The sequence below is a fragment of the Hemiscyllium ocellatum genome, chromosome 34 (genome assembly GCF_020745735.1).
Source record: "Hemiscyllium ocellatum isolate sHemOce1 chromosome 34, sHemOce1.pat.X.cur, whole genome shotgun sequence".
NCBI classification, from domain to species: domain Eukaryota; kingdom Metazoa; phylum Chordata; class Chondrichthyes; order Orectolobiformes; family Hemiscylliidae; genus Hemiscyllium; species Hemiscyllium ocellatum.
In genome coordinates this window covers 18608944-18631544 of record NC_083434.1, presented here as the reverse complement: position 1 = coordinate 18631544, position 22601 = coordinate 18608944, and the positions used below count along the sequence as shown (strand labels likewise).

At 42.9% G+C, this 22601-nt stretch overlaps 1 protein-coding gene across 2 annotated transcripts in view; it reads left to right on the top strand.

Moving 5' to 3' along the window:
* Positions 1 to 22601, top strand: part of tgfbr2b (transforming growth factor beta receptor 2b) — a 78761-nt gene that overhangs the window by 15486 nt on the left and 40674 nt on the right. Inside the window, exons 2-4 of one of the 2 annotated variants that reach the window (XM_060850318.1) lie at positions 8399 to 8443; positions 8534 to 8690; positions 10149 to 10348. In XM_060850318.1, the coding sequence (XP_060706301.1) occupies positions 8399 to 8443; positions 8534 to 8690; positions 10149 to 10348 (402 nt within the window). The remainder of the gene's footprint in view (positions 1 to 8398; positions 8444 to 8533; positions 8691 to 10148; positions 10349 to 22601) is intronic. The other variant, XM_060850319.1, reaches the window with a different exon arrangement.

Below are 22601 nucleotides of genomic sequence, written 5' to 3'. Positions count from 1 at the left end.
GCACAAAGTCTTTCAGTGATATTGGCTGAGGGAATCGATACCACAGGATGTGGAGAATTCCCAAATTCTCTGAAATTGTACCACATTCACTTGAGAAGATGAGTGTGGATTCAGGTTAATGTCGTTTCCTAGATATGGTGCCTCCTACAGGCCAGCACTGCCCCATCCATGTTTATTGGAGTGTTTAACTCTCTAAGTGGGACTTGAACCCTCAATCATTTTTGGCTCTGAGGCAAGACTGCTACCAATTGAGTCACGGTTGACGTGTCAAACTTTGTTGTTATGATGGTTTAATTTTGAAGAGGTGAGCGCCTTTTAGTTCTGCACAGGGTTAAATGATGAAAGTGGTCTCTGAAGATCCATAAGTCATAAAATCTCAGCCTCCACTTGGTTTTTGCCTGTTGTCTGCTACATTGGAAGAATATACAGATAATATGTATACAGTCTTTAGGGACATATGCCCCACCAATGGATTTTGACTGAGGGAATAATAAATGGAATTCAGTGTATCAAGAAGGAGACTTCAGTTCTGACAAACCAAACAAAATATACAGCAATACCAAGTAATTATTCTTTAATTAAGAATTGCAGAAACCATTGTTGTATTTTAACTGCTAGTGAGTGATTTCATGAAAATTTTGTTTAAAACTGAGGCCTCAACAAAGGGCTGATAAAATTATTTTCCTTTGTCCTAAAACTTCCCTTTTGCTTTTTGTATTTTTAGTTCGCTGACATCTCAGCAAGAGCTTGCAAAAGGCAAGCTTTGGATCTGAAGATAGTGTCACATGGCACACAGTCAGGGCGTTGTTTCCACCTTAGGATTTATATTTAGCCGCTTAAAGCATTCCATTGCTGTGTTGAAGCAGGCCATTGGAGCTCTCTGCTCCCCTCTGGGACTTGTGCTGGCTTGTTTGCTGATCACTGACTCTGTTCAAACAGGAGACAGCTGCAATAATCTTTTGAGCAGCATGAAGAATGTAAGCAAAACAGAATTGATTTGTTTGCTGGGCTCCATGGAGAGCCAACACTGCCTGTTATCCCAGGGACTGAAAAGTGAGGCTATACATAGATTATTTATCCCACTGCCCAGACTTCCCCACATGCACAAGTTTCAAGGAAAATGGTGATCAATGGACAAAGCTTGAGTTCAGCAGAGGCCTCATACACTTACTTCCACTATTGATACACTGTATGCCGGGGGAAACTATCACTTTTATATTAGCAACCTGCATAAACACTGACCCGGCTTTCTGTCTTTTTAAAAAAAACTCAACTCCTCCATCAGTGAAAGGTGGTTACCATTTTACGTTATTCAGAATTCGAGTGGCCTTTCTGACTAGTTTTGTCTCCCATTTGACGACAGTTCTCCAGAATGCACCCCTTCTAATTGGCCTGAATTTATTTATTTTTTTGCCTCTTCCACAATATTGGGAAAGGGGGGGAATATTCTGTGCTCTGAGGTGCAAAAATAAAGACTTGCATTGATATGGTGCCTGTCATGACCATTAGACATCTCAAAGTACTTTTGAAGTGTAGTCACAGCTGTAATGTAGGCAATACGGCAGATGATTTACAAGCAGCAAGCTCTTACAGCAATGGAGAAAAGACAAGGTTACCCATTTTTTTTTGTCATTGTTAGAGGGATAGATATTGACCAAGACTCTAGTTTCTCTTTGAAAAAGGTTCATGGGATTTTTCATATAGAGCTGGAAGGACAGATAGGGCTTCACTTTTTTTAAGTGCATCACTCTGGTACATATGCTGGAATTTATCCAAAATCACAGAACCTGCTCCCAAGTCCATGCCCATGCCCTGGACAATATCCAGTCTTGGGTTGACAAGTGGCAAGTCACATTCAAGCATCACAAATGCCAGTCAATGACCATCTTTAATAAGAGGCAAACTAATCACTGCCCCTTGACATTCAATCATGTTACTATCACTGAATACCCCACTGTGAACACCCTTGGGGTTACCGTTTACCAGAAACTCAACTGGACTTGCCACATAAACACCGTGGCTACAACAGCAGGTCAGAAAATAGGGATACACAGACGAGGTAATCACGTGCTGACTCCCCACAGCCTGTCCATCATCTAATTGATACAGTAGAGGATTGTGATGGAATGCTCCCACTTGCCTGGATGAGTACAGCCCCAACAACAGTCAAGAAGCTTGACACATTCCAGGACAAAGCAGCCCAGTTTATTAGCACCGCATCCACTCCCTCCACCACTAAGGCTCAGTAGCAGCAGTGTGTACGATCTACACAATGCACTGCAGAAATTCACTAAAAATCCTTAGCACCTTCCAAACCCACAACCACTTCCATTTTAAAGGGACCTCAGGGACATCTACAGTGCTGTTAGGGAGGTATTTGCAGGATTTTGTCTTCGTGATAGTGAAATAATGGCGATTTGTATGTACACATCAGGATGCTGTGCATTTTGGAGAGGAACATACAGGTGGCAGTGCACCAAGTGGCATGTATCTTTGTGCATAAGTGCAGCTTCTGCAACACTTGTCTTCCAAGGTGGTTATGGTTTGCTATCAAAGGAACCTTGATGAATAGTTGCAGAGCATCCTAATTTAATCTGCACTGCACGAATGGAGTGAATGTTGAAGTTGTTAAATATGGCCCCTATTGATTTGTGCAAATTGCTTCGTCTGCATGGTTTTGAGCTGCTTCAGTGTTGATGGAGCTGCATTTATCCAGGATATTCAATGGGGTTGTTAGATGAAGATGAAAATAAGGATTCAGTTGGCTTAAGGGTATGAGGTGCCTTGGGGGTGTACAGAGGGCACTAGATTGCATCAGTTGGCATGGAGAGAGTACAAGCAGTGTGTGAGCATGAGGTGGTGAGAGTGCTGGATGAATTTTGCAGTTCTTCCCTTTTTAGATAGATAAAGTATTCCTTTGCATCTGGTCCCAGGACATCTTTGGTAGAGGTAAGGTATCCTTTGAGAGCAGTCGGGCATCCTTTTGGCAATACGGGAATGCAGCTCATTGGTATAAATGTGTACAAACTTGCTGGGTCTTGCATAGTTGTCAAGAGATGATCCAAAACATCTGATGTTCAGTTTTTTAAAGAAAAATCCTGCAAGGTGTTTGAGTGGCCTGGACACATTAAATCTTTTTATGGGCGATGTGCTGCATGACTGATTTCCCGAACAATCATTTTCATAGCGAAGGGCCTATTAATGAATAACTCTACCTGCATATTGAATGGAAATGTTTATGGGCATTACATTTTTCAGTACTTGAGGGAGAAGTTTGTTTATACAAATCTTAGCTTATTTAAGTGAAATGCTTATTATCATAAGGGAAATGTTTTTGAAATTTCTTGATATTAAATGTTTATTTGTATCAACAAAAATGTATTTTGTAATAGGCACGTAACTAAAAGGCTGGTAACTTTTTTATTTTATGTCATGGTGCCTCCTAATTAATGCATGTGTGGGTCAGTAATGAGTTAGCATTTGAGGGGAAAGAGCAAAGGGTGGTGAGTATGGTTTAAGTTGATGCTGAATTGGTAGAGGCACTGTAAAAGGTCATGTGGGTGACTGGGGCATAAGCTATGAGCAACCATGATAGGTGGGTATAGGATGGCAAATTCTGTTGTGAAAGGTGCAATAAAAGTATAAATTAACTTCTCTCATTTCTTTATGTTCATGCTATCTGTAAAGTCAGTCTATTAGGGGTGATATGCGTTGTGCTAAGGGTTGTTATCTGTCAGAAAATAACATGGTTGTATATTTCACCTTCAACTTAAATCGGATTTTGAAATGGGAAAAACCCCAAGTTTAAATCTGGCAAAAACACTTACAATTCAACAAGAAGGCAGAAAGAACCTCATCATTTGGAACTCCTCCTCAGACTGATCTGTCAATTTACAGCCTGTTTTTCTCTAAAGCAAGACCATGTTTTGAGGAAAGGGAGACAACCCAGTACTAATGACAATAGACAAGTAATCTAAAGCCCCAGTAAAGGTTCTGTGAACTTTGGTTCAAATCCTACCATAGCCGATGATGAAAATTGAATTTAAATTTTTAAAATCTGTAATAAAAAGCTTGCCAAATGGTGACTTTGTTATAATGACTTTTCTTATTCACTTTAGACAAGGAAATCTTCCATCCTTATCTGATCTGGAGTACATGTGCCTCCAGACCAATAATAATGTGGTTGACACTTAACTGCCCACTGGGCAGAGATGTACAATAAATGTGAGCCTAGCCAGCAATACCAACTTCCCATGAACAATTTTTGTAAGTGTTACAGTGTTCGCGACAAGGAGCCAGTAGCCATCTGATGAAAGAGAAAAAAAATCAAGACTCAGTCATTCTTGACCCAGCTTTTAAATTGCGCAAGACTGACATGTTCAGCACGCTAGTAACAACATGGTTAATCATCACCATCAGGTAACTTACTTCCTCCCAGCATTCAGACAATCTGCACAGTCTGCTGATCACTCCAAATGTCACTCCGGCAACAAAGTTACTGTTATTAATCTCATAAAATCTCTTCTGAAATGCTTAATGGAAGTCACATGTGGACCAATAGGGATTGACAATAGACCTGAATACCTTCAATCAAGTAGTGCTGGACACCAGGCTGTGGGAAGGAAAAGAATTATCAAATGTCACTCTGGATTTGTTGCCTTGTGAAGTACAATAGCAGTATATTTTGTGTATTCATTGAAAGATTAGACAGTGGCTCAGTTCATAAGGAAATTGGGAAATCTCAAACAGTAAAATCTGTTTGTCATGTCCGGGTGCAATGTTACATAACCTTGTTAGCTTTACTCAAGGGATCTGGGAGCAGGCCTTCAGGTTTTCCTTTCAACCTCTGTTATTTTATACCAATGTCAATTCTATATCCATAACTTTTCAAGGTCATCAAAAGGGCTGCGCAATAGTAATGAAAGCACATTACTAGTGCACCATGCTTGAGAGGTGGGCAAACTGCTTTCAAGTTCTTGCACCAGTGTAAAACTCACATTCCTGAATGAATCATACTGCTGCACTTTCACTTTTGAGGCAAAGTAATGATTTTTGCAGAGGTGTTGCTGCACATTATGTCTTTGTTTCCGGTGTGTGTGTGTGTGTGAGATACAAAATTTAAATTGAACTTTGTCACATTCATGCCATTAAATATTTGGTAGTTGTTTGATAAGGTAGAGTGTGCCCTGCATTTCAATTTATTCTCTCTCTCCTGCTTTTAGGAAAACTTTGCTTGGTAACCAATCTAGGAAATGGGCTGTATTGTCTTCATTAGTAATGTGCAATAAATATTAATGGCTAGTTGAACTTCAGACTCTGTGACAGGTCACGGCCTGCCCAATGCATTGGTACAGTTTCAGTGTGGTTATGCAGATTGGCAGAAATGTGTTAAATGTTCCCTCTTAAACTCTGTTTTTTTTAAATGTGCTGGATAAAATTATATCTCCTGTTTCACAATCCCAGAATTGTACAATATGTCGCTATTAGATTAGCACGGTGGCTCAGTGGTTAGCGCTGCTGCCCCTCACAGCGCAAGGGACCCAGGTTCAATTCCCGCCTCGGGCAACTGTTTGTGTGGAGTTTGCGCATTCTCCCTGTGTTTGTGTGGGTTTCCTTCCACAGTTCAAACATGTGCAGGTTAGCTGAATTGGCCATGCTAAATTGCCCATAGTGTTAGGTGGATTATCAGAAGGGAATGAGTGGGTGGATTGCTCTTCGGAGGGTCGGTGTGGACTTGTCTGAAGGGCCTGTTTCCACACTGTAGGGAATCTAACCTAATCTAATCTATTTAATATTGATACACAATATTATGGAAGTATGTAAGTCAGTCGTTGGCCCTTAATTATAAAAGATACCCCACAGGTTTTACAGCAGTGGCTACCCACTCAAAATTGCTGCTGTGATGAGGTGATTTGAATAGTGGCCAACACTTGATATCATGTATATCCTAGTTTATATCATGGCATCTTTGTGAACATTCTGGTAGTACAGACACTGTAGCCTGGAGATATGATGGCATGACAACCCATATTTCAAGTATAGAAAGGTAGTCTAAGCAGCCCCCCACCCCCAGAGGGCAGGAGCAGAAGGTCATTACAAGCCAGGGCTGAATGGCTAGTTAGATTAGTACTAGCAGATGGAGGGTTTTTTTTTCCCACATGATGTAAGAGAATACCACTGTAATGTTAGTTTGCCTTGGAGATATTCCACTCTAGCTGCAATGAGAAAACAAATTCCACATACAGATGATCCTAAAATAAACCTAGAGGACAATGCACTGCCATTTAGTTGTTTGAAATATTTTAACTTGAATGTGGACCTTCTTTAGAGCAGCTGGAGTGCTGCTGTTTAGCCTTCCCATGTCCCATCACCACCGTCACCCTTCCTCAATTACCTGAGAGTGCTGGAATGTTTTCCATTTTTGAGCTTATCCACTCACTGGGCCGAAGCCCTAATGTTGAGAGAGCACCACAGACACACAACCTGAGGGATTTGTAGACAGTGTATTCATCCTGATCATTTATTTGGAGGAACATGCTATGTGCTAATTGGCTTTTGAAGCACTGTATATGATCTAAGGACAGTAAGGAGTTGGGATGTCATGTAGTAGCACATTGGGTAGGCCACTTGTGGAATGCTGCGTTCAATTCTGGTCTCCTTGCTATAGGAAGGATTCGATTAGATTAGATTACTTGCAATATGGAAACAGGCCCTTTGGCCCTACAAGTCCACACCGACCCGCCGAAGTGCATGTTATGAAATTTGAGAGGGTTCAGAAAAGATTTGCAAGAATGTTGCTAGGGTGGGAGGGTTTGAGCTAAAGGAAGAGCCTGAATAGGCTGGGGCTATTTTCCCTGGAGCATCGGTTGAGGGGTGACTTTTATAGAGGTTTATAAAATCATGAGGGGCATGCATAGGGCTAGCGGAGTCCAAAAATAGAGTGTAAAAGTTTAAAGTGAAAGATTTTAAAAAAGACCTAACTGGCAACTTTCTCATGCAGAGGGTGGTGTGTGTATAAAATGAGCTACCAGGAGAAGCAGTGGAGGCTGGTATAAGTTCAACATTTTAAAAGGCATCTGGCTGGGTATATGAATAGGAAAAGTTTAGCAAGATATGGGCCAAATGCTAGCAAATGGGACTAGGTTAAGTTCGGATGTCTGGACTCCAGTTAGACTGAAGGGTCAGTTTCCATGCTGTATAGCTCTGACTCCTTGACATAAGCACTTTCTGGAGTTTTTGGTTAAAGTTCAAGTCAATCTAGGGAACACCTGACAGCCACAAACTGGTTTCTGTTGTAGGAAGTAGATCATAGCACCTAAACACTCAATTAGCAGTCTAGCCTGTCGGTGAATAAATTTTTTTTAAAGGAATTAATACTCAAAAGGAAAGTCTACAAACCAATTATTCATGAAATATAAATCTCAAGTATACATTTCACCAATTATTGTGTGGGTTGATGAACTGCACAGTACTGAGCCATACAGATTGGAAAGGTTCTAGTTTGATTACTGAATATTTCCAAGCATTCATTCTCTGGATATTGGCATTGCTGATCAGGGCTGCATTTATTGGTTGTTATTCGTTCCCCTTGAGAAGGTGGTGATGAGCTGCTGTGTTGAATAGTAATATAATCCACATGGTGAAGGTACATCACAGTCCGGAAGAAAACTCCAAGATTTTAACAACAATGATGGACAACTGACATGTCTCCGGGTTAGAATGGTGTTGCACTTGAAGGTGATCTTGGTAATGGTGATATTTCCATGCATCTTCTAGGATGAGTTTTCCAGGTGCTGTCTATGAAACCATGCTGAGTGGCTGCAGTACGTCCTGAAAACAAAATATAGCAGCAGCACTGGTGGAGGTTAATGGTGATGGATGGACTGTCGCTCATACAGAATTCTGACTTAGACGAGCTTCCTAATCTTTTTAACTGCGGAATCTGAAGAGAGGCTAAGATTCATTATGACCTTTTCTGAGCTGAAGGAATGTGAAAGTGATCAGCCAGTAACCTTCTCTGGATAATGCAAGTGGGTATGGATTTTGAGAGGACAGAATGAAGTGGGGTTTCAAGAGGATGGGAGGTTACTGTGATGCCTGTATACTAGAATAGGTGCTATTTGGGGATGGACAATAACCTGATGTTTCCAAATACTTGTGAAAGGCAGATTCCAGGAAGGACTGAGGGAAAGAAAATTGGGAAGAGGAAAATAAGTTGAAAACTATTAGAATATATTCATTCCAACCATCCTTTTTAGAATTTCTGAGCACAAGATGTTTGGAAAGGATAGAAACACTGACCAGCATTGTTATACCCTTAGTATATCCCAAAATGCTAATGAAGTACTTCCAATGTTTCATCATATTTGTGATCTTGCTCTGTTCTTTTTCCTGCCAGATACTGGAGTCAAGCTTAACACTTACAAAGATTTCTATTGCAAAGGTTGTGTATTTTTGTTCTTTGTTTAGAATAGAAGTCCATGCATATTGATTTAGTAAGAAAGCTAAAAAGTTGTTTTCTTTCTGACACCAGTGAAACGATTCATGATGCCCGACCAATTCGTGGGGAGTAATCTTTGCCGGTTCTGTGACATCGAGCCCACCAATTGCACCAACAGTGGTGTTTGCACTGTTAACTGCAGCATTAACTCCATCTGTGCGAAGAAGGAAGAAGTGTGTGTCTCCATCTGGTAAGGACACCTTTCTCTTCCCAATTTATTCTGATTTCAGTGCATTTGGCATTTTCATCTCCTAACATGTATTTTATATGCTGATATATTCAGAGGAGTATAAAAGATCTCTGTAACATTTAAGGAAAAGCAAGGACATTTTCCCAGCATCCTGGCCATGATTTACTGTTCAATTAGAACCTTAAGTAGATAATGAAGTCATTTTACCTCATTGTTATTGGTGGGAAGCTTTTCGTGTGCAAAGTGACTGGCATCTTTCCTGCTAATTGATTTTAAAATCCGGATGAATGTCCTGAGGTTATTAAAGGTATTACATAAAGTGAAGTTCATTCTTTTCGATTGTTAGTTGGTGGTGGTGGTGGTTTTTAATTGACTACTCCAAGTCATCCAATCTCCATTAGCTTGTGGGGCTGTAATTGAAGGCCCATTAATTTCTTATTGTTATTAGTTTCTTACTGAGTAACCCCAGTTATATCAAGGATATAGGCTGATCATATGCACAAAGTAAAGAGATTCTACCATGTAATTCACAAACCCTGTAGGCATTTTCTTGTATGTAAGGGAGTTAATGCTATGTAGCTTCCCAAAGTACTTTTTCTTGGGTCTATAGTTCTTTCTAAAATAATTCATTTACACGCATTTTATTAAAACCTAATACAGCCTCAATCTTCCTGTTTTCTCTGTAATCATGGGATACTCACCTTGTCATTTCATCATTTAGACACCATTGTTGTACAGTATGCTGATGGTCCATCAATCTACAGTGGGTTAAATTAAATTAAGTTTTGCCATAAGAGTTTATATTCCTTTGCATTCTCAAGGTCAGAGGGAAATGTGGGAGATGGTTAAAACCATAACAGGATGTAGTAAGGGAGATGTAAAGAGGATATTTCCTAGTTGGAAGCCAGGGAGTGCAATATTAAATTTAGGGCAGTGAATTAAGAGTGAAATCAGAAAAACAATGGATCGCGGTAATGTGGAATTCTCTCTCAATCCCTACCTCTTTGCCCCACGTTTGTTCCATATCACCTCGATGCCCTTATCAAACAAAAATGCATTGTTCTCGTGCTTAAAAAAAATCAGTTGGTCACAGCATCCCCAGGCTTTTAAGGAAGAGAGTTCTAGCTTTCCATTGTCCTTTCATTGCATCACATAATACTTCCAGCTTTTCCTCTTCTAATGCCTAATTCTGAATTTAAGATTGTGTTCCTTAGTTTTCAATACATTCAACAGAGGGCATGTTTTCTCTGGTTCTGCAAACCATTTATCACTTCACGCATGCAAGGAGAGAAAAACAGAGGTCTGTTTCTTTTTGATATGTGAGACTTGGATTAGGGGTTGTATTGTGTCTTTTGCCTCTTCTGGTGTGCTCCATTCTTAATTATCAAAGTCCCCTCTTCGACTTCTTTCAGATCTTTTTTCCTGTTTTATGCACCCCTGCTTTATCTTCACCTTCAGGAGACGACAAGATGCCAATGTAACTGTTGAAACACTGTGCCATAATCCAGCCATTTCTCTGTATGGACACCTGCTAGATGATTACAATAATACAGAATGCAAGATGAAAGAGAAGAAAGTTCCTGGCTCTATCTTCTACATCTGCTCATGCTCGGTGGCTGATGAATGCAACAGAAAACTAATATTTACTGACGACGTTGGTAAGTTGGAATTGAAGCTGAAACTTATTCCTCATTGTGGTAGTTCTGTGTGCCTTTAACCTATCAGACCTTTAATCAGAGCTGAGAAAGAACCAAAAGAGCAGCACAAGTCGAGCAGATCTCGAGCCTGCTCTGTCTGTGGATAAGAGCATTGGCTGATCAGATTGTAAGCTCTATTCTATTTTTCTATCTGCCCTCCCCTGCATCACCCTGTCCCGTCATGACCTTGATCCCCTCTTGATCAACAGTCTCATGAACTCAGCCTTGAATAAATTGAATAGCACAGCTTCCACTGCTGTCTGGGGAACAGATGTCCATAGACCCACAACCTCTTCAAGAGAAAAAAATGTTGCCTCATCACATTCTTAAATGGGAGAGCCCTAATTATTAAACGTTCATCCTAATTCTAGATTTCCTCAGCAACCACTCTGTCCAGTCTCCTTGTATTCTTGTATGTTTCAAAAAGATCCTCCTTCATTCTCCTGCACTAGAATAGGTCCAAACTGCTCAACTGTTCTTCAAGATGATTTCTTCATCCTAGGAATCAGTCGAGTGAACTAATCTGAGAATCTCTCCACTCTTTCATATTACTCTGCAAAGGACAAGTGTAAAGATACTGTGACAACTTCAAAAATGACTTGTGGAGCATGAAGAGTTTTAAAAATCCAAGATTCCCTAATTACAGATGTTGTGCAGTACTGGAACACCCCCAGATGTCGATAAATTTCATAACTCCTCCTGCCCCCTTATTCTCCTTCTGAGTTATTGCAGCTTGGAGGTGTATAATTAATTTTTTAATGTTGTGTAATCTTTGGAAGAGGAATTCTGTGATGAGCATCCAGTTATAATATCCACATTGATATAAGAAGTCAAAATAATTATTTCACTACTTTAAACGTAGCTGTTTTTAAAATCTTGTATTTGAATCTTTTGAGGTTTTGCAATGTTAATGACGAGTAGACTTCTGCGTGCTCTTAATTCAGTTGCCAAAGTTACTGAACTTTTCATATATTGGGGATCAATTCAGCTAATTTTACTTAGTATGGGGCTCATTAAAACCCATTTTGAAAAGACTGTGTCAGGAATTCCTGTTGCTGGAAACTTTCTCTTCAATCCATGACTTTTCATTTGAAAGGAAATGTTGGAGGAAAAGTGATGTTTCAGACTGGAGTAACTTTCTAACAAGAACAATTTGCCTTAATAAAGGACCTTTTTTTAATAATACCCTACAGTAGTTTGCAGGAGCAAGCTTTCAAACACAAGTTGATTTTTGAGTTCTATAAGGTAATGTTAGACATGTGATCGAAGCTTGGTATGAAATAGGTTTTAAGAAGCATTTTAATGGAAGAGAGCAATAAAGATGCAGATGTTCCGGAAGGCTACTGTAGAGTCTAGGGCCTAGGTGGGTGAAGACATAATCATCAATGTGAGATGAAGAAAAGCAGGGATATGCGAGAGGCAGGAATTGAAGAAGCACCCTAATCAAAAATGGTTACAGAGCTGGGGGAGGTAACAAAGGTGAAGGGTGAAGCTACTGAAGAATGTGGAAAAGAGGATAGATTCGTTCCTAATCTAGAAACCCCCAATGCCTAAATCTGCAGGCAAAAATAGACAGGATGAATTCAGGCAGAAAAGATTTGGACGGATTACAAGTTACAAAGTGTACAATATGGGAAGCTGGATAGAAGGAGATTTGAATAGTCTAATCTCAAGGCAATAAAAATGTGAATGACCAGTAACAGTTGAACTGACACAGAGATAAGCAATGTTACAGAAATGAAAGTAAGCTGCCTTACTGATGGAAAGACAGGGAATTGGAAGCACCGCTCCAGTTCAAATGAGACACCATGGTTGCAAACAGCATGGTTCAATATTGAGCTTTGTTACGCAGAGGGATAAAGTTGGTGACTAAAGAACAAAGCTTGGGGATGAGACCAAGGATAACTGCTTTGGTCTTCCCAGCATTTTACAGATAGAGACTTTTGTTCATCCACAAAGTTGTTGGAGGGACAACAGGACAAATTAGACAATGGGGATTAAAATATGCATGGCTCGTAATGAAGGTCCTTTTGATGAATGAACCTCCCTGAAGCCCTTCTGTTAAGTGTAAACTACCAGTGCAGAAGAGCCTGCGTTCTGTAAACTCGGTAAGAGCTGGATTCTTTTGTAACAGTTTCACAAAGTAAGATTGAAGTCACTGTTTAATCAGCAGCAGTTGAAGAATCCCCCTGTCCTTCTTCTCTTTTTACATTAACTGAAAACAGATTATCTGTCTGCCTCTGCGTCATGCACTGTACCGTTGGTTGGACGTGAATTGTGTGTCTGATCTCAGACATGTGGTTTCCTGTCTGTGTTTAAATTTACTAGCACATCAAAGCCTGCTACTCCCCAAGACATGTTTACAAGCAGATACCACTTGCACTCATTTATTGCAAACTGACTGGCGTCCAAGTTGAACTGCTCAAACTTTAGGTCTTTCTGGATATTTTACATAAATATCCATGGACAGTCCTGATTTGTTGTCAACAGTTCCCAAGTCTGACCTGAACCAGGTTAATTCTAAAGATTTTTTTTCCCCTTCACAGTAACCCCGGCATTCAGGGCCTGTTTCCACTGACCACTGTTTGCAGATTTCAAACTAAAGCATTGCAACCCCACCTCAAAACAAAAACTGATTTTTTTTTTTAAGAGTTTGATTATGTTTTAAAAACAAAATTAGCAATCACTGTCTTTCAGTTTGTGTCTCTCTCATTACCTTCTTGTTTTCTCTGGGTCTTTCTTCCTTGTTCCTTTCTCTTCCTATACCATAACGTGTTCTCTTGCTCTCTTTCCCCCCCCACCACCCACTTCACCTACTATCTCCTCTTCTTCTCTTCCTCTTCTCCTCTCACCCATCTTACCCCACCTTCTTTACACCTCATCCCTGGTCCCACTCATTTCCCTCTCTCTTACTCTCCTTGCACCCTCTCCTATTCCTCTCCGTGTCCCCTACTTCCTTCCTCCTTCCCTCCTTCTGTCTGGGATCCCGTCTAGTTGGGACAAACTCACTAATGTTTAGCTCATGTTTCCCATGAAACAACTGTAAATTTTTTACAGACTTTCTCAATGTCTGACAGACACAGTTAATGATCCTTGGAGTTCCAAAATGCTCTGTATTAATTCCTCAGCTCAGTGCAGGAATGTATTTACGAGATACAATCCCTGCCTTCTCGAAATTGAGTGGAGTGAATGATAAAATGGCAGTCAGGTGCTGGCTAAAAGTATTTGCTGTCAACAGGACCCAGTGATTGACCAAGAGAGTCTTTTTAAAGCAGACAGCAGAATGACAGTCGATTTAAGCCTTCTGAAACAAAGCCTTCTGGTAATAAATCTGCATTTTTTTTTAGATCCATGCATTATTTATACAACTGCTGACACACAAATTCATGTTATGTGTCTATTGCAGTCAACTATTGAAGCATTAATGGACAGGCTAAGTTGAGTTCTGAGATTATTTCAGACCAACTCTCAGACAGTGTTACACAGCCTTCTTGTGGCTCACTGGCATTGCTGTCACCTCGGAGTCAAAAGGTTATGGGTTCAAGCCCACTGCTAGAGACTGGAGCATATGTTGTCAGTTGTCATTCTAGTGTCCTGCTGAGAGCTGAGCATTAGAGATGCCATTAGATTAGACCCGATCTGACTCTCAAGTGGATATAAAACACCCATTGGCAATCTTTTTGAAAAGGAGCAGGAGAAGTGCACCTGGTCTTTTAGACAATATTTATCCAGTAGCCAACATTATTAGAAAACAAACTATATCTTTGTTTTCACGCTGCTTGTGAGATCTTACTGCAAATAAGTTAACTGCCACGTGTTTGATATTTAAGCTGTGGCTGCACTTCTTTGATTGTACGGTGTTATGGAACATCCAGAAAATTTTGAATCATAGATAGAGGCCATTAAATGTATTGAGTCTGCACTGATCCTCCGAAGAACATCCCACCCTATCTCCATAATTCCACATTTATTATAGTTAATGCACCTAACCTGCACACTCTGGCCAATTTAACATGGCCAATCTGCCTAACCTGCACATCTTTGGAAACCAGAGCACCCAGAGGAAAGCCACTCACACAGGGAGAATGTGCAAACTCCACACAGACAATCGCCCAAGAGTGAACTCAAATTCTGTTGCTGTGAGGCAGCAATGCTAACTACTGTGCCACCCAATGGAAGGTGCTGCACATCCTCTATTTTTCCTTTCAGTTCTTTCATGAGAGCAGGCACACAAAAGTCTTTCTCCTTCAAGCAGCAAAATACATCCTTTTCAAACCTCTGCAATTTGACTCTGGGAGAGAAACACAATGCCCATCCTCCGTATAAGTCACCATCTCCTGCATTCGGTATGGACAGGACAACCAATGCCTTACAAAGTCCGTTTAAAATTGTGGCAGATTGCTGTGCCACCATTTTGAATTTGAAGGAACTAATATGATTTAGCGAGTTGGAGTTCCGCTGGAGGACCTTGGTTTCAGTGGACCAATGGTTTGCTGCTAAACCTCATTCGTTCATTCAGTAGGTCACTAATTTCCACCAGTTGGACGTTTGAGTGAATGCTATTTATAACCCTTAAGGTTGAGCTGATTCAAAACCTTCGTGCTCAGCAGCTCCCCAAACACATGCTATTCAACATGCTCTTCAAAACTCTGCTGTCAAAATCCTGATTCACACCATATCTCAACTTACCCATCATCCAAATACTGGTTAACCTACATTGGCTAGCCTACATGTTTTTCAAGACCAATGTTATCAAAACTCCCAAGTTTGCCCTGTAGTATCTATGAATTAAAAATTAACCTCCTGGACATCGCTGGAAGCAACTGAGGAAATATTGGGCGTTTTATTCCATTTTCTTTAGGTTTATCTATTAGTTATAAATATATTGGAGAAATTAGAGCTGGAAAGACTTTGAGTAGGTGGGGCAGTTGGAAATGGGAGGTTATGTAACGAAACCTCGAGTAATATGTAAATAGAAGAGTTTGCATCCTTGTCCCGGGGCCTAATCAATTTTCACTTTTTAATCCTCCCTATCGTTGAAGTTTTTTGGGTGGAATTATAAGGTGTCCAATTTGAAGCAGATGAGTTGAATGGCTCCTAATCTGAAAGATACAATAAATCAGGCCTGATTCTTGTGTGCAGTCACTGTGGGGTCTTCGCCAGCAGTTAGTAATTCAGAGTTATTTTCCACTGCTGTGGTAAATCTGTTGGCAGTATTCATCTATGTTAATCCCTAAAGCCCCAAAACTAAGCTGTAACAAAACATATTTAATGGCTCACTAGCAAATCATGAACTGAGTGAAAAGCAAGAAATAATTTAGGTGTTGGGGGAAAGTGAGAATTCGGTTGCAGTAAGGACATGACTTCAAGGTATGCTCAGTGACTGTTTCCTTCTACAAATTTTACCATCAGTATCTGCTAATTATGATTAGCTCCATTCAACCATCTCAGTTGTTATTAGATGGGTCTTTCAGCCCTGTAGCAGAATCCTGCGCGTAGAACATAGAACAGTACAGCACAGAACAGGCCCTTCAGCCCACAATGTTGTGCCGACCACTGATCCTCATGTATGCACCCTCAAATTTCTGTGACCATATGCATGTCCAGGAGTCTCTTAAATGTCCCCAATGACCCTGCCTCTACAACTGCTGCTGGTAACGCATTCCATGCTCTCTCAACTCTGTGTAAAGAACCCACCTCTGACATCCCCTCTGTACTTTTCTCCAACCAGCTTAAAACTATGACCCCTCATGTTAGCCATTTCTGCCCTGGGAAAGAGTCCCTGGCTATTGACTCTATCTATGCCTCTCATTATTTTGTATACCTCAATTAGGTCCCCTCTTCTCCTCCTTTTCTCCAATGAAAAAAGTCCGAGCTCAGTCAACCTCTCTTCATAAGATAAGCCCTCCAGTCCAGGCAGCATCCTGGTAAACCTCCTCTGAACCCTCTCCAAAGCATCCACATCTTTCCTATAATAGGGCGACCAGAACTGGACGCAGTATTCCAAGTGCGGTCAAACCAAAGTTTTATAGAGCTGCAACAAGATCTCACGACTCTTAAACTCAATCCCCCGTTAATGAAAGCCAAAACACCATATACTTTCTTAACAACCCTGTCCACTTGGGTGGCCATTTTAAGGGATCCATGTACTTGCACCCCAAGATCCCTCTGTTCTTCCACACTGCCAAGACTCCTATCCTTAATCCTGTACTCAGCTTTCAAATTCGACCTTTCAAAATGCATCATCTCGCATTAATCCATGTTGAACTCTATCTGTCACCTCTCAGCCCATCTCTGCATCCTGTCAATGTCCCGCTGCAGCCTACAACAGCCCTCTATACTGTCAACGACAGCTCCAACCTTTGTGTCATCTGCAAACTTGCTGACCCATCCTTCAATCCCCTCATCCAAATCATTAACAAAAATTACAAACAATAGAGGCCCAAGGACAGAGCTCTGTGGAACACCACTCACCCGATTTCCAGGCAGAATATTTTCCTTCTACTATCACACGCTGTCTTCTGTTGGCCAGCCAATTCTGTATCCAGACAGCTATGTTCCCCTGAATTCCATTTCTCCTGACCTTCTGAATGAGCCTTATCAAATGCCTTGCTGAAGTCCATATACACCACATCCACCGCTCAATCCTCATCAACTTTTCTAGTCACATCCTCAAAGAACTCGGTAAGGTTTGTGAGGCATGACCTGCCCCTCACAAAGCCATGTTGACTGCATTTAATCAAGCCATGCTCTTCCAGATGGTCATAAATCCTATCCCTCAGAATCTTTTCTAACACCTTGCAGAAGACAGACGTGAGACTTACTGGTCTGTAATTGCCGGGGATTTCCCTATTTCCTTTCTTGAAGAGAGGAATTACATTTGCCTCTCTCCAGTCCTCAGGTACGACTCCAGTGGAGAGCGAGGATGAAAAGATCTTCGCAAGTGGTAAAGCAATTACATTTCTCATTTCCCAAAGCAGCCGAGAACAAATCTGGTCCGGGCCTGGAGACTTGTCAATCTTAATGTCTGACAAAATTTTCAGCACGTCAGCTTCCTCTATCTCTATCCATTCCAGCATGCACACCTGCTCTTCAAAGGTTTCATTCACTCAAAGTTTGTTTCTTTAGTAAAGACAGAAGCAAAAAACTCGTTTAGGGCTTCCGCTAACTCCTCAGACTCCACTGTTCGGCCCTACACTTTCTTTGACCATTTTCTTATTCCTCACATAAGTGTAAAATGCCTTTGTGTTCTCCCTAATCCTTTCTGCCAAGCCTTTCTCGTGCCCCCTCCTGGCTCTCCTCAGACCATTTTTGAGCTCCTTCCTCACCTGCCTGTAATCGTGTAGAGCTGAGCTTGACCCTAGCTTCCTCCACCTTATGTAAGCTACCTTTTTTCTTTTGACGAGAAGCTCCACCGCTCTCGTCATCCAAGGTTCCTTTATCTTACCCCTTCTTGCCTGTCTCAGAGGGACATATTTATTCATCACTTGCAACAACTGTTCCTTAAACAGTCTCCACATGTCTATAGTACCTTTATCATGGAATAATTGCTCCCAATCCATGCTTCCTAACTCATGTCTATTCGCATCATCTTCCCCAATGTCTAATCTTCCCCAATTAAATATCCTCCCATTTTGCCTACTCCTCCTTCTCCATAGCTATGTAGAATGTGAGGCAATTGTGGTCACTATCACCAAAATGCTCTCCCACCACAAGATCTGATATCTGCCCTGGGTCGTTTCCGAGCACCAAGTCTAGAATGGCCTCTCCCCTCATCGGCCTATCAACGTACTGAGTTAGGAAACCCTCCTGAACGCACCTTACAAAAACAGCTCCATTCAAATCTTCTGCTCGAAGGTGGTTCTAATCAATGTTGGGAAAGTTAAAGTCACCCATTACAACAACCCTACTACGTCCACACTTTTAAAAATCTGCCGACCTATGCTTTCTTCCATCTCCCTGCTGCTATTGAGGGGCCTGTAGTAAACCCCTAAAGAGGTGACTGCTCCCTTGCTGTTCCTAATTTCCACCCATACTGACTCGGGAGGCAGATCTTCCTCGACAATGGAAGCTTCTGTAGCTGTGATACCCTCTCTGATTAGCAGTGCTACACCCCCTCCTCTTTTTTTTTCCCCCTCCCTACTCTTTTTAAATGCTCTAAACCCTGGCACATCCAGCAACCATTCCTGCCCCTGAGAAACCCATGTGTCTGTTATGGCCACAACATCATAGCACCAGGTACTGATCCATGCTCTAAGTTCGTCACTTTTATTCCTGATACTCCTTGTGTTAAAGCAAACACACTTTAACTGATACCTTGGTTCCTTGCCAGGAAAATCCTTCCCACTAGCTGGTCTACCTCTTGCTATTGCCTCATCTGCATCAACTCTCACCTCCGGTATACAGCTCAGGTTCCCAACCCCCCTGCCATACTAGCTTAAACCCTCTCAAACTACTCGAGCAAACCTTCCACCCAGGACATTGGTCCCCTTCCAGTTCAGGTGCAACCCGTCCTTCTTGTACAGGTCCCACCTTCCCCAGAAGGCATCCCAATTATCTACATATCTGAAGCTCTCCCTCCTACATCCGCTGCGCCCGCTCCCTGTTCCTCACCTCGCTATCTCGTGGCACCAGTAGTAAACTAGAGAACACTACTCTGTTCGTCCTGCTTTGCAGCTTCCAACCTAACTCCCTGAAATCACTTTTTATATCCTTGATCCTTTTCCTGGCTATGTCATTAGTGCCAATATGTAACAAGGTTTCTGGCTGTTCGATCTCCCCTTTTAGAACCTTTATGCACCTGCTTGGAGACGTCCCGGACCCTGGCACCAGGGAGGCAACATATCTTCCGGAAATCCCAATCCTGGCCACAAAATTTCCTCTCGATTTTCCCCTAACTATTGAGTCCCCTACCACGAGTACTTTTCTATTCTGCCCCCTTCCCTTTGCCACAGTGTCAGGCTCAGTGCCAGAGAACTGACTGCTGTGGCTTTCCTCTGTTAGGTCATTTCCCACCACCACCACCAACCCCCTCCCCGCCGGCAGTATCCAAAACGGTATACTTAATGCTGAGGGGAATGTCGACAGGGGATCTCTGCACTGTCTGACTGTCCCCTTTCCTCCCCCTAACTGTAACCTGTTTATCCTTGTCCTGAGCCTTAGGAGTGACCAACTCCCGGTAACTCCTCTCAATTACCCCCTCAGCCTCCCGAATGATCCGTAGTTCCTCCAGCTCCAGTTCTCCAACACAGTTTTCAAGGAGCTGGAGTTGGGTGCACTTCCCACAGATGTAGCCAGCGGAGACGTGTGCCATGTCTTCCACCTGCCACATTCTGTATGTGATGATGAAACTCCCTTCCGGATCCCATCTCCATGTTTTATGCATGTGTTTCCTTTTAATCCCTCTGAAGGTCATCACAGTTAATATTGTATGAGGTGAGACTTGGGTCCAGTTGTTAAGTGGCTTTGACCTGCGGGAGTGAAAGCACCGAGAACAATGAGAGTGTTTTGGTGAAATTGCTGTGACTTCTGTTTGCATACTGGTGTAAAGAAAGATCTTTCATTCATTTCATATCTTTCCTGTCTTCGAGATGTCCCAAAGCTGTCACAGCGCATGGAGCATTTTTGAAGCGTAATTATGACTGCACCATGGCAGTTAATTGGATACATGAGGGTACTGCAAACCATAAACTAATACATGACTGGGTATTTGTGTTTAGTGATTTTTAATTGATAAGGAAGTTAGTGCCACAGAATCACCTCAGAGGATAGATTTGGAGATGCCGGTGTTGGACTGGGATGTAAAAGTTAAAGATCACACAAACCAGGTTATAGTCTAAAAGGTTTAATTGGAAGCACAGTAACTTTTGGAGCGTCGCTCCTTCATCAGGTGGTTGTGGAGTACACAACTGTAGCTGCAAATGTGTTGCTGGTCAAAGCACAGCAGGTTAGGCAGCATCTCAGGAATAGAGAATTCGACGTTTCGAGCATAAGCCCTTCATCAGGAATAAGAGAGAGAGAGCCAAGCAGGCTGAGATAAAAGGTAGGGAGGAGGGACTAGGGGGAGGGGCGATGGAGGTGGGATAGGTGGAAGGAGGTCAAGGTGAGGGTGATAGGCCGGAGTGGGGTGGGGGCGGAGAGGTCAGGAAGAGGATTGCAGGTTAGGAGGGCGGTGCTGAGTTGAGGGAACCGACTGAGACAAGGTGGGGGGAGGGGAAATGAGGAAGCTGGAGAAATCTGAATTCATACCTTGTGGTTGGAGGGTTCCCAGGCGGAAGATGAGGCGCTCCTCCTCCAGCCGTCGTGTAGTTGTGTTCTGCCGGTGGAGGAGTCCAAGGACCTGCATGTCCTCGGTGGAGTGGGAGGGGGAGTTAAAGTGTTGAGCCACGGGGTGATTGGGTTGGTTGGTTCGGGCGGCCCAGAGGTGTTCTCTGAAGCGTTCCGCAAGTAAGCGGCCTGTCTCACCAATATAGAGGAGGCCACATCGGGTGCAGCGGATGCAATAGATGATGTGTGTGGAGGTACAGGTGAACTTGTGGCGGATATGGAAGGATCCCTTGGGGCCTTGGAGGGAAGTGAGTGTGGAGGTGTGGGCGCAAGTTTTACATTTCCTGCGGTTGCAGGGGAAGGTGCCGGGGGTGGAGGTTGGGTTGGTGGGGGGTGTGGATCTGACAAGGGAGTCACGAAGGGAGTGGTCCTTGCGGAACGCTGATAGGGGAGGGGAGGGAAATATATCCTTGGTGGTGGGGTCCATTTGGAGGTGGCGGAAATGGCGGCGGATAATACGTTGTATGCGCAGGTTGGTGGGGTGGTAGGTGAGAACCAGTGGGGTTCTGTCTTGGTGGCGGTTGGAGGAGCGGCTCCGCCCTTGAGCCCCGCTCCTCCAACCGCCACCAAGACAGAACCCCACTGGTTCTCACCTACCACCCCACCAACCTGCGCATACAACGTATTATCCGCCGCCATTTCCGCCACCTCCAAATGGACCCCACCACCAAGGATATATTTCCCTCCCCTCCCCTATCAGCGTTCCGCAAGGACCACTCCCTTCGTGACTCCCTTGTCAGATCCACACCCCCCACCAACCCAACCTCCACCCCCGGCACCTTCCCCTGCAACCGCAGGAAATGTAAAACTTGCGCCCACACCTCCACACTCACTTCCCTCCAAGGCCCCAAGGGATCCTTCCATATCCGCCACAAGTTCACCTGTACCTCCACACACATCATCTATTGCATCCGCTGCACCCGATGTGGCCTCCTCTATATTGGTGAGACAGGCCGCTTACTTGCGGAACGCTTCAGAGAACACCTCTGGGCCGCCCGAACCAACCAACCCAATCACCCCGTGGCTCAACACTTTAACTCTCCCTCCCACTCCACCGAGGACATGCAGGTCCTTGGACTCCTCCACCGGCAGAACACAACTACACGACGGCTGGAGGAGGAGCGCCTCATCTTCCGCCTGGGAACCCTCCAACCACAAGGTATGAATTCAGATTTCTCCAGCTTCCTCATTTCCCCTCCCCCCACCTTGTCTCAGTCGGTTCCCTCAACTCAGCACCGCCCTCCTAACCTGCAATCCTCTTCCTGACCTCTCCGCCCCCACCCCACTCCGGCCTATCACCCTCACCTTGACCTCCTTCCACCTATCCCACCTCCATCGCCCCTCCCCCTAGTCCCTCCTCCCTACCTTTTATCTCAGCCTGCTTGGCTCTCTCTCTCTTATTCCTGATGAAGGGCTTATGCTCGAAACGTCGAATTCTCTATTCCTGAGATGCTGCCTAACCTGCTGTGCTTTGACCAGCAACACATTTGCAGCTGTGATCTCCAGCATCTGCAGACCTCATTTTTTACTCGAAGAGTACACAACTGTAACAGAGTTTACAGCAAAAGTTTACAGTGATGTAACTGAAATTATACATTGAAAAATATCTTGATTTGTTTAGGTCTCTCATCTGTTAGAATTGGGGTGAATTTGCACTTGCAAAGTTACATTGTTCAAAAGCTTCGTGAATCCTTGTCATACTCTGTTAACTCATTTTTTAGATTAGAATCAGTCTAAGCATTATGGCACAGACGACAGAACATGGGGGCTAACACCTTCAACATCTTATCTGGCTGACATTAATTGATACAGTTAACCTGAGCATGTAACTGTTTTTAAAAAAAGTATGATTTACATGTGAAAGAAGTGAAACTATCATGGTCATTCT